Source organism: Podarcis filfolensis (genome assembly GCF_964270895.1).
Source record: "Podarcis filfolensis genome assembly, chromosome: 17".
NCBI lineage: Eukaryota > Metazoa > Chordata > Lepidosauria > Squamata > Lacertidae > Podarcis > Podarcis filfolensis.
This window is the reverse complement of record NC_139621.1, coordinates 14,053,155-14,065,290: the sequence shown is the minus strand read 5'-3', so window position 1 is coordinate 14,065,290 and position 12,136 is coordinate 14,053,155. Positions and strand designations below refer to the sequence as shown.

General features: G+C 45.3%; 2 protein-coding genes across 6 annotated transcripts in view; both read left to right on the top strand.

Annotated features, from left to right (window-relative positions):
- Nucleotides 1–12,136, top strand: part of ACER2 (alkaline ceramidase 2) — a 529,013-nt gene that overhangs the window by 448,980 nt on the left and 67,897 nt on the right. The gene's annotated exons all lie outside the window — the stretch shown is intronic.
- FOCAD (focadhesin) overlaps nt 1–12,136 on the top strand; it is a 127,595-nt gene that overhangs the window by 58,817 nt on the left and 56,642 nt on the right. For all 4 annotated transcript variants that reach the window (XR_014542964.1, XM_083592739.1, XM_083592738.1 and 1 more), the window contains exons 16-19: nt 2,564–2,698; nt 4,389–4,439; nt 7,697–7,780; nt 9,231–9,375. Coding sequence is in view for 3 of the 4 variants with exons in the window: in XM_083592739.1 (XP_083448865.1) it covers nt 2,564–2,698; nt 4,389–4,439; nt 7,697–7,780; nt 9,231–9,375 (415 nt within the window). In the remaining variant the exon portion in view is untranslated. The remainder of the gene's footprint in view (nt 1–2,563; nt 2,699–4,388; nt 4,440–7,696; nt 7,781–9,230; nt 9,376–12,136) is intronic.

Genomic DNA, 12,136 nt, shown 5'->3' with positions numbered 1-12,136 from the left:
AGAGAGAGAGAGAGAGAGAGAGAAAGAAAGGAAGGAAGGAAGGAAGGAAGGAAGGAAGGAAGGAAGGAATTGGGGAGAGAACTCTCAAAATGTTGAATTGGTACTGAGTTAAAGTTCTTCATCCAAATGTCCACATTAAGCAAGGGAATTCAGTAATGCTGCTTAGATTATGTTAGCTGCTTAAGGGTCTCTTACTAAACGGTGATCATAAAACAAACAAGGCTTTGAGATCTATTTAGTTTTTGGAATTCACTGTTTTATGCCACATTGTTCCGAAAGACCGAGTTACAAGGCATATAGCATCTGATGAAGGAGATCCGAGCCCCGGGAAGCTTTGTAATAAATTTGTGAGTCTTCTAAAGTAGCACAATGTAGGTTGGTTGGTCCTTGCCTGTGGAGTTTTGCTGCTCTAGATTCACGGCCTTCAGCTTTCGGAAGGTCTTCTGCTCCCTTATACCTGACCCTGCCTCCCAAGACACCTGTGTGACGATGCTCCCTGTTTCAAAACCTTCAAATCCTTCCTAAAAGCTCGCCTTCCTATAAATCCTTGGCCCCATGGCCTGCTGTAATCTAGTATAAATTCGACATATTCCCCCCTGTTTTCCTCTTTGTCCAACTCTCACCTCTTCCTCTCTTGCATCCAAGTGTAGATTGTATGGGGCAAGATCCTATTGTCTTGCACTTTGTAAAGCTTCATGCACATTGATAGCCCTATATAACTTAATATACCTTTTAACAGGTTGAACACGGTTGATAGCTCCTTCATGTGAAGGAAGTACCATGCAATTTACTGGATATCAGCTCCACTTTGTGTGAAGTGGTCTGTATGCAGAGTTTTGAGCGTGGCACAGTGCCCTTCGTAACGTGGAAGAAAAAGAGTTTGTTTTTTATTGTTTATGGTCTATTCAAGTCCTGAAGGGTTCCTTGAAGGGACAAACATTCACATGTACTTAATCCTCATCCTCCCCACATTTCTCCCCCTTTGCCCATTCCATAATTCTGGGAACAGAAGGAAACAGTGTCTGCTTCTCTCTCGCTCTTTGTATAATAATTTTTATTAATTTTTAATTACAGTGATCCAAAAGAGCCACATTATCACAATACCAGATTACAATAGAGTTAAATAGCCAATTATTCAAATACCAGATTAAACAATTTTGGGTGACTTCCCGTGTGCTAGATTTCAGGGTACAAAGTTCTTATTTCTTTCTGCTTCCATAATCTTGATCATTCCAATTACAACAGCACTGATCTTGATCCTTTATTTTACAGCCACTGGTTTCATGACTTTCACTCGTAATTGCATATTCAATAAATTTTATTTCTGCAAGAGAAGTTTATGTATGGATTTTGGGAGGGGTTAATGCTTCATTGGAAATGGAGGAGATACCACCTGCCGTAAAAGATGTACCTCATCCTTAAGGAGACCTCTCTGGACCCAGAAGTGTTAAACATCAACCACCCAGTGGCAAATATCCCATTTCCGGGGTTGATATGAATTGGGAGTCGTACAACAGCCTCATCGACTGGTTCCATTCCTGTTCTATAAGGCACTCAGTGATGAAGTGCTTGATTTTATTGCTAACTTATTTATTAATCTCTGGAGCAATAGAAATATATAGAGAAGTCTCTCTTCTTTCTCTTTGGTGATCCCTCGTAGCCGAGTAAGATTGTTGTCAGGGAAGTGCCATCAGTGCAGGAGGGAGAGAGCAAAAGCCAAATGGATTATAGAGAGCCTCCAGGGATCGTGGGAAGTAGCTCCTCTTCAATGGAGGAGAGTAAACGCGGCTCCAGTGGAGAGGAGGTGCAGGAGTCGGAAGTGGCGAGGCGGTCCCAGGACTCCTTGCCTGGGAGAAGCGGGGAGGAAAGGGGTCCTCCGCTGCCCACACCCTCTTTGCGCAGAAAGCATTCATGCAGAGAGGGGAGGCGCAGATTGGACGTCAAGAAGCTGCTTTGCTGGGGAAAGTTTAGGAACCGCCCACTCACGGATTCTGCCAGCGATTGAGTCAGCCACGGGAGAGTGGCGCTCTGGACAGATAAAGTTTATTTTGGCAGCAAAGCCAAGACTTCACAGCCAAGTAGGAAGATATTTGCCTGCTTGCTCCCGAGCAACCCCTTGGAAATGTAACAATTGTTTTCCATAAACATGCTTTTAACAGTGAGTCCGTAAGTGACTGTGGAGGCCAATTCTGGATCCACACATCCTTCCACAGTGGGGACATAAGTTTCTGGGCGGGAGTTGATCATGGTGTGGATTTGCCAAGCATGCCTTCCTCTTAGCACGTTTCTCCCTTGCGTCCTGAGTTCGAGTGTCTTCAAAGCCCATGACACCTTTGGTAAAGGCTTTTCTCCAATTGCAGCGCTCGCAGGACAGTGTTTCACAATTGTCGGTGTTTATACTACATTTTTTAAAAAATTGCCTTGAGAGAATCTTTGAACCTCTTTTGTTGACTACCAGCTTTCCGCTTTCCATTTCTAAGTTTGGAATAGAGTACACCAAGCCCTGCTCTGATACGGATATTTGGTGCTGTTGTGGTCACGTTACCCTTTGTTCTCTTTCCAGGTTGTCTGCATTCGCTCTACGTGGAATGCCCTGTCGCCAAAGCTGAGCTGTGACACCCGGCCACTCATTTTGAAAACCCTGAGCGAACTGTTCTCTCTTGTGCCTTCCTTAACGGTGAACTCAAATGAGTATGAGGTATGCCAGATGACCTTCAGGGTCCCTTCCAACTCTACAATATTATTCGGATATGTGGTAGATACTGTCTCGCATTTTAGGAACATTCCTCCTGAAAACCTGCAATCAGCAGTTGGGAGCTGCTGTATCAGGAGTGGAAAACCTTTAGCCTTCCACATGTTGTTGGACTACAATAAAAATAATAATAGTAACAACAACAACAATTTATTTCTGCCCTGCCCATCTGGCTGGGTTTCCCTAGCCACTCTGGACGGCTTCCAACAGAAGGTTAAAAATACATTAAAACATCAGTCATCAAAATCTTCCCTAAACAGGGCTGATCCCTAAACAGATACTTGTTTATTTCTTTGACATCTGGTGGGAGGGCATTCCACAGGGTGGGTGCCACCACCGAGAAGGCCCCTTCCCTGGTTCCCTGTAACCTCATTTCTCGCAGGGAGGGAACGGCCAGAAGTTCCTCAGTGCTGGACCTCAGTATCTGGGCTGAACGATGAGGGTGGAGACGCTCCTTCAGGTATACGGGAATATTGTGAAGCTCCTTGACATCTGACCGGAGGCGGGTGCCACCACCAAGATGGCCCTCTGCCTAGTTCGCTGTAACCTCACTTCTTACGGTGAGGGAACCACCAGAAGGCCCTTGGAGCTGGACCTCAGTATCCAGCCTGAACGATGGGGGTGGAGATGCTCCTTCAGGTCTACTGGGCTGATGCCGTAGGGCTTTAAAGGTCAGCACCAACACTTTGAATTGTGCCCGGAAACGTCCTGGGAGCCAATGTAGGTCTTTCAGGACTGGTGTTATATGGTCTCGGCGACTGCTCCCAGTCACCAGTCTAGCTGCCGTATTCTGGAATAGTTGCAGGTCCATAAATGACCATATAGCATATATTCAACACAAAAAACAGTGACAATTTGTTGTTGACAAAGGACAGCTGGACATAGAAAGGGCCCCATTACCTTCAGTAGCTGAGGGCCTCATCAAACCTAAATCCGACCCTGGCCGTTGGACTGATCTATTCTTAAAATTTGAGCAGGGAGGTCACAGGCTCCCCCTGCCACATATTTTTTCACAGGTCAGCTATACTGGGGGTGGGGCTCCCTCAACATCATTTTATTGTGCAATATCTGCTTTTCACGTTGTGGAGCTCACCATGTACTGAATAAAAAAGATCACACCTCCTGGTTCGGGTGAGAAGCTGAGAACAATGTTTTGATAAGTGACTGGCATGCTTTTAGCGGGAGAAAATCTTTTAAAGTCCGTTAATGTCACTGAGACTACAAACAATGTGAATGGTCTACAAATTGCCCCTTTAGGAGTACTAAAAGGTCAATTCCCTTCCCTCCCACAGAAATGGCACTTGTCTGCATTTTTATTGTACATCATTGGATATTGGCTCTTGAGAGTAATTTTTGACCTTTTGAAATTCTCTCCGTTAGTATGCTAAGGTCCATTGGTCTGCATTTTTAACCCAGCTAAATTGCTCAAACCGTTCTGGTTACCGTAAATTGAGCTGAAAAAACACCCTTGGCAACTCCAAGCCCTTAACTCCTATTCTGAAGAAACTGCCGAGCCATAAACACCTGTTCTCTGAGGGAAACGTAATAGAAGGCTGAGATATTATTATTGGCTTGTATTGTGTACCTTGTTGCCCAGATAAGAAGGCGTGGTAACCTCTTTTTCTAATTTTTATAGAAATTCAAAGTTCAAGTCGTCAGCTTCCTGTGGAGCCACACACAGAGCAAGGTGAGAGACTGGAAAACAAGGTTTGTCCGGTTTGAACAAAATGCATTTCACAGACTTGGCATGGCTCTTGATGCCGTGTGGCCAGGTGGGAGTGTTCAGGGAGGCAGGAGAGGATATATTGTTTAATAATATCCTTCCCAACTTGCATTAACAAATTCTGTGATTTAGCAGAGTAACATTCCCCTTTTTAAACTTACATAGCGGATAGGTTTGCCAGGCTTGCATAAGCCTCTAAAATAAGTTTCCTGGTAATTCCTTTTTTATTCCCTCCTAAAAAGAATAGAAGGGACGCGGGTGGCACTGTGGGTTAAACCACAGAGCCTAGGACTTGCCAGTCAGAGGGTTGGTGGTTCGAATCCCCGCGACGGGGTGAGCTCCCGTTGCTCAGTCCCTGCTCCTGCCAACCTAGCAATTCGAAAGCATGTCAAAGTGCAAGTAGATAAATAGGTACCACTCCGGCGGGAAGGTATATGGCATTTCCATGCGCTGCTCTGGTTCGCCAGAAGTGGCTTAGTTATGCTGGCCACATGACCCAGAAGCTCCCTCGGCCAATAAAGCGAGATGAGCGCCGCAACCCCAGAGTCAGTCCCGACTGGACCTAATGGTCAGGGGTCCGTTTACCTTTAAAAAGAATAGACACGACACAGTCTTGTATAAAAGTATAAAAGAATTTACTCACACATTCTGTTCACAGATGGATCCCAGAAGGCAGAGTTAAGTTACAAAATACATAGACCTGGAATCTATAACATAAGGAGATAGTTCCTTTATCTTCCCAAGAGAGCATCTCAGGCTGATGCTTCTTCAACAAAAGCAAAATGGAGAAGAGAGAGAGATGTGGTGGCCAGCTCTGTGCTTTTGTTACCTGCACAGGTGAGGTCACGCCCACCTTTGGTCACACGTAGAGGGAGTTTGTCCCAGCCCAGGAGGAAGCAGGAAGTTTATCTACTGGCTGGACAAACATCCCTCTTCATGTCTAAACGTGTCCACTCTAGGAATGTTGTATTTGACTGCTCTGTGTTTCACACCCCACAGTGGCCAGGGGGGAAGTCGCCCCGGGCTGCACAGCGCCAGCAGATGCCACACTGAGCAGCCCGGCTGGGTGGGTGAATTTTGCATTGGGAAGAGGCCTGATCAGCCTCTCCTGATGTGACAGTTGTCATGCATGCAACGTGTGACATCAAGCCCACATGCGTCATATGTGTCACGTACACACACATACACAGCATCAGGCGAAACTCGGCACCTGTGCTCCTATGCTAGTATATACATTTATATGTTTTGGTGTTCAATGCTACTTTGGTAATGAATTGGACCTGTGACTGTACGCTGCTTTTTGACATATGTTTTCCATTCGTGGTGTGTTTTTGTTCTGTACTTTAAATCTAATGCGTGTGAAGAATGTTAAACTGTCAGACACAGCAGCTAAATCCAGCACTGCATCTTGGAATAGTTACAGGGCAGAAAAGAACTCTTAGAGGCTCCCCGGCACTTAGAAACTTTGGCAATTAGTAGAAATAGCTTAGATAAATAGATAATCACGTCAGCATGACCCCTATTTGTGTTCTTATTTTTTAAAAATGTCCTCCGTATTTCTTTTTGACTGCTGCTATTCAACTTAAAAGGTAAAGGTAAAGGGACCCCTGACCATTAGGTCCAGTCGTGACTGACTCTGGGGTTGTGGCGCTCATCTCGCTTTATCGGCCGAGGGAGCCGGCATACAGCTTCCGGGTCATGTGACCAGCATGACTAAGCCGCTTCTGGCGAACCAGAGCAGCACATGGAAACGCCGTTTACCTTCCCGCTGGAGCGGTACCTATTTATCTACTTGCACTTTGACGTGCTTTTGAACTGCTAGGTTGGCAGGAGCAGGGACTGCGCAACGGGAGCTCACCCTGTCGCGGGGATTCGAACCGCCGACCTTCTGATCGGCAAGCCCTAGGCTCTTTGGTTTAACCCACAGCGCCACCCGCATCCCATCTATTCAACTTACTCAGATTTTAAAAGGTGGAGTGCCATTCACAGTGGTGAGCAATTTGAAGGTGTGCCCTCAAATGCCCGCTTTCCTCTTTTCCCCGCCCAGGCAGGATACTTTGAGACCTGGTCTATATGTTACCCTTGCTATGGAGATCGGCATCTCGTGGGTTTTCAATGCTTTATTAACATACTTTGGTGCAAATCGCTATAACTTTACCCACCGGCGGCCCATATTTGCTGGCTGGGACTGTGAAAGTCGTGGCACGAGTCCCCTGATTTATGTTTTATCTCAAATAAATGATGCAGCTGGAAAACAGTTACCTTGCCAAGCCCCATGGTGAGGGTCAGGTATAGACAGGGTTAGGGAATCTGTGGACTCCACCTCCCATCAGCCTCAGCCAGCATGCCCAATGGTCAGGGACCATGAGAGTTCTAGCCCAGCAATCTCTCAAAATCCCTGCCTGGTAGAGATGAACTCTGTTGTTTTGAACTGATGAGAGAGAACAGCTGGATTTCCACGTAATGCTACTCTTCTCCACTGATAATAATAATAATAATAATAATAATAATAATAATAATAATAATTTTATTTATACCCCGCCCTTCCCGGCCAGAGCTGGGCTCAGGGCAGCTAACACCAATAAAATTTCAGTAAAAACATAATAAAAAGAAAAAGAAAAAAACAATTTAAAATACAGGTTAAATGCAATTTAAAATGCAGCCTCATTTTAATGAGAATGAAAGCAATGGCATGCATTTTTGGTTTGTGTTCCCATCTGCATTTTTTATTGGCTGCAGGGGCGGAGGAAGGGAAGGGGGTGGGGGCGGGTTGCCCAGCTGTCATCACCAAGGAGGGGTGACAAAATGGTGGGAGGAACTCACCGCGGGGCCTGCAGCGCGCCCGAGCCACGCATCTCCCCTGGCTTGAGCGTGTGCAGGCTCTGCGCTGCCCCAAACGGTCTGCCCGCTGCCTCCCCCCAGCTATAGGGTGGCTAAGTGGGGGGAGGCAGGCAGGCAGACTCCTTGGAGGCCCCACGGGCTGCTGGCCCTGCCCCTAGGTGCAGGGCACGTGTGCCACCCCAGGCACCCAATCGGCTTGCTCCGCTGCTGATTGGCTGCTTCAGTTTAAACAAGGAGTTTCAGGTTCGATCCCCGTAAAGGACAGCTGCATATTCCTGCATTGCTGGGGGTTGGGCTAGATGATCCCCAGGGACCCTTCCAACTCTCTGACCTCATACCACAGGGATGTATGATGTGATTGTGACTTCTTTCGTCTCCAGGATCCACTTGTAGCCACATCGGCGTACAAATCTCTCTCTGAATTTAGCTCAGAAGAACACATCATTCTCCATCTTCCCGAACAGGTACACGCCCCTCCCTCCCTTCAAACGTAGAGGAGAAGTGATTATTTGTCAGAAATGCAAAGAAAGGCTGCGGAGAGATAGGCTCATATTTCCATGCATGGTGGAGTTGCACATTGGTCTACACCAGGCATGTCCAACAGGTAGATCGCAATCTACTGGTATATCACGGGGTGTTTCTGGTAGATCTCTGACCCCCTCAGCAATCTCCCCCCCCCCCAAAAAAAAAAAACCCCTCAGCAACAACTTTGGCTTCCAAAAAAAGCTCAATAACTTTTGTCCATCCAACCATAATGGGTAGATCACAGCCAGTTTGTTTATACTGTGAGTAGATCGCAGTCTATTGGGAGTTGGACATCCCTGATTTACACCTTTGGGAAAAGGCGTTTCGCATTTTTTCCAAAATTACGCAGCAATCCTTTTCTTGCCTTGTTATCCTCAGACTCGAATTTAAACAACAATCCAGAGATTTAGTATTTTTCCTGTTATCGGCAGCCCAATTAACAATAGCCCGATACTGGAAACAACCTATAGAAATCCCCATTGAAATATGGTTAAATAATATCTGGAATGTGGCTCTTATCAGAACACCTTGCAGAAGGGCAATTAAGACATTTCAAGGATAGACACGTTTGATGAGACTGGGCTTATTTTCTTTTGCTTTATAAATGAGACAGGAGATACTTTTATTCCACCCACAACACAAGAATCTCTGTGGAGAGGATACTTGAATTGATAATGTGTAAATAAACGTATTGTTTGTCTACTGTGTATTGCATATGAAACCTAATACAGTCGTACCTTGGTTTTTGAACAGCTTAGTTCTCAAACGTTTTAGCTCCCGAACACCGCAAACTCAGAAGTGAGTGTTCCAATTTGTGAACTATTTTTGGAAGCCGAACGTCCGACGCAGCTTCCAATTGTCTGCAGGAGCTTGCTGCAGCCAATCAGAAACCCCGTTTTGGTTTTGGAAGTCGAACGGACTTCCAGAACAGATTCCACTCTGCCTGGTATCCTGTAACTTCGCTTCTTGCAGGGAGGGAACCGCCAGAAGACTCTCGGAGCTGGACCTCAGTGTCTGGGCTGAACGATGGGGGTGGAGACGCTCCTTCAGGTCCTTCCTTTCATAAAGAAAAGAAAACATATACAGTGGTACCTCAGGTTACATATGCTTCAGGTTACATACTCCGCTAACCCAGAAATCGTGCTTCAGGTTAAGAACTTTGCTTCAGGATGAGAACAGAAATCATGCTCCGGCGGCACGGTGGCAGCAGGAGGCCCCATTAGCTAAAGTGGTGCTTCAGGTTAAGAACAGTTTCAGGTTAAGAATGGACCTCCGGAACGAATTAAGTACTTAACCCGAGGTACCACTGTATTTGTTTAATTGATGTCTTGCCCTTGCTTGGACTCTTAACTAATGTCCGCCTGCCCCATTGCTTCCTTGCTCATACAGGCAAGACCAGAATTGCCCCAACCAGAAGAGGTGGATATCAATGAAGAGGAGGAAGAGGAAGAGGAAGAGAAAGAGGTGGATCTCTCTGTTCCTGGTGCCTCCTATATCAAATTGTTGATGCTCACGCCTCCTCCTGTTCTACCAGGTATAATGCATGCAGAAACGAACAGATTTCTGGCCAGACCTTTGTATATCATTGCTTCCCTTCTGAGGAGTTCCTTAAAATTGCTGCTAAGTGATGAGAAGCAGGTACCAGACATACAAATAAAATACGATATGATAATCTTTATTGTCATTGTTCCATACAATGAAATTGAAAAAATCTAAAACAGACATTAAAAAACCAACAAGCCTGCTATTCCAGCTATCCCAGCCCGGTTAGCCCCTTAAAAACTCTGATACCCCATAATTAAATACAATATACTCCCATAGAGACTACTGTAAAGGTAAAGGTAAAGGGACCCCTGACCATTAGGTTCACTTGTGGCCGATTCTGGGGTTGTGGTGCTCATCTCGCTTTATTGGCCGAAGGAGCTGGCATACAGCTTCCGGGTCATGTGGCCAGCATGACTAAGCCGCTTCTGGCGAACCAGAGCAGCACACGAAAACACCATTTACCTTCCCACCGGAGTGGTACCTATTTATATACTTGCACTTTGACGTGCTTTTGAACTGCTAGGTTGGCAGGATCAGGGACCAAGCAACGGGAACTCACCCCGTCGTGGGGATTCGAACCGCCAACCTTCTGATCGACAAGTCCTAGGCTCTGTGGTTTAACCCACATCGCCACCCGCGTCCCCGTCATTGTTCCATACAGAACAATTAAATTGAAAAAAATTACATCAGATATTCAAAAACCAACAAGCCTGCTATCCCAGCTATTGCAGCCTGCTTAGTCCCCTAAAAACTCTGATACCCCATAATTAAATACAATATACTCTCAAAGAGACTACCTTACACTGCATTTAAAACCAAAATCGCATTTGAATAGAAACTGTTTCTCAGGTGGCTAGTCCTAGTCTTTATAACCCTGTACCTTCTTCCAGAAGGCAGAAGCTGAAAAAGATCATTTCCGGGGTGCACACCATCCTGCACTATCTTCAGCTTTCTTATGACACCTGGAAGTGTAGATTTGATCCAAGGTGGGAAGAGTGCACCCAATTATTCTCTCCGCAGTCTTTACAACCCTGGACAGCATTGTTTTTCCCCTGACCATGCAGCTCCCAAACCACACACACAGACCAAATGTTGTACTAAGCAGTCATCTTCGATCTCTGACGTTGGGGACAAATGGCTGGAGATGGTGGAGCTTACCTTTGCAGATGCATCTGATGGACCAAAACAAAATGGTAGCATGATAGACCTCGGTCTGCTCCAGTGAGCTGGTTCTTAAGCTGTTTTCCTGTAAATGGCCAAAGCTGGATGTTACTAACTGTAACCAGCCAATGCATTCCTTCTGACATTTGCAGGTGTGCTTATATTCCTTTACCAGACTGTGACATTTTTATACAGCTAATGAGTTAGCCTCAAAGAATGACAGCAGAATACATAAAATTTAACGAACCCGGGCAAAAGTCTTCAAGAATATATGCTATATCGTGCTGAAAGCTGGTTGGAATGTTTGGGCGAGGAAGCCCAGGACTTTTCTCTTTAAATTATGCAGAAGCGTAAGCTAACAAAGTCTCTTTTGAGGTGTTAAGCTGTGCAAATTGCCCAGCTTGTGTAGCTGATGCAGGCAAAAAGATGACAATGCAAGATTCACGTACTGTGTAGACGAAAATGGCAAAATCTGTAAACAAGCTATCCTGCAACACAAACCTACGCTTTGTTCTCTGGTTGTGTTAAATAATTTTTCGTCTCTTTAGTGGATCCTGCATTATATTTGTAGGAGAGTTTCCCTATTTTCCTGTTAAATATTGAAGCCATTTTCATTATACTTCCTGCTGGAAGTATGTACTCATATTTAAAGAAATGTAAAGGGGGGAAACTGAGAACATATTGGTGGGCGAGAGGCAGAAAAAAGATGAGGAAGGACTGGGGATAAAAATCGAAAAGTGTTCCAGAGTCCGTTAATTGATTCTGCGACACTTTGCATGTTTCTGGTTTCCCCGAGTGAGCATGTGAATGCTCTTTTATTCCATGTTTGCTGCAATGTAGCAGAAAACCCAGTGCTGTATTTGGGACAGGAAAAACCTGCATCAAAGCCACAGGGCTAATTTGAAACAGTTGTTATAAGCTCCCCTTTCGAGGAGGGCGGGGAGCAACAACTTTTCATTGTATAGTAAAAAGCGCTAGCGGCCTGTTAAACCGACCAAGCGTTGCCAAATTTTGGCAATTCATGATAGCGAAAGAGTAAACCTGCTGTGGGCTCTCTCACTAATTTGTCTGCGCTACTACATTTTACTTTCTGAAGTGTCTTGGCATGCTGAGAATTCTTTACAACTGTAGCAATGAACTCGGAGAGCGGTTTTTTTAATATTAAAAACAACCTTTATTATACATCTGTTTACCTTAATTTACATGTAACTTAGACAATACACACAGTTCACGTCACAACACTGACACACCATAAACACTAACTTCCGATTATTCTCTTTGTGCTATTTTATGCTATACAAATTTCATTCTTCTTATTTTTCTTTCTCATTTAGCATCAGTAAACTTTTGCGCCATACATTCTCAGTATTCCAAGATTCGTTCTAGGTCTCGGAGAGCGTTTTAAGGTATTTGATCAATGTTACCTATCATATTTACAGGGACGTGGGTGGTGCTGTGGGTTAAACCACAGAACCTAGGACTTGCCGATCAGAAGGTCGGCGGTTCGAATCCCCGCAACGGGGTGAGCTCTTGTTGCTCGGTCCCTGCTCCTGCCAACCTAGCAGTTTGAAAGCACGTCAAAGTGCAAG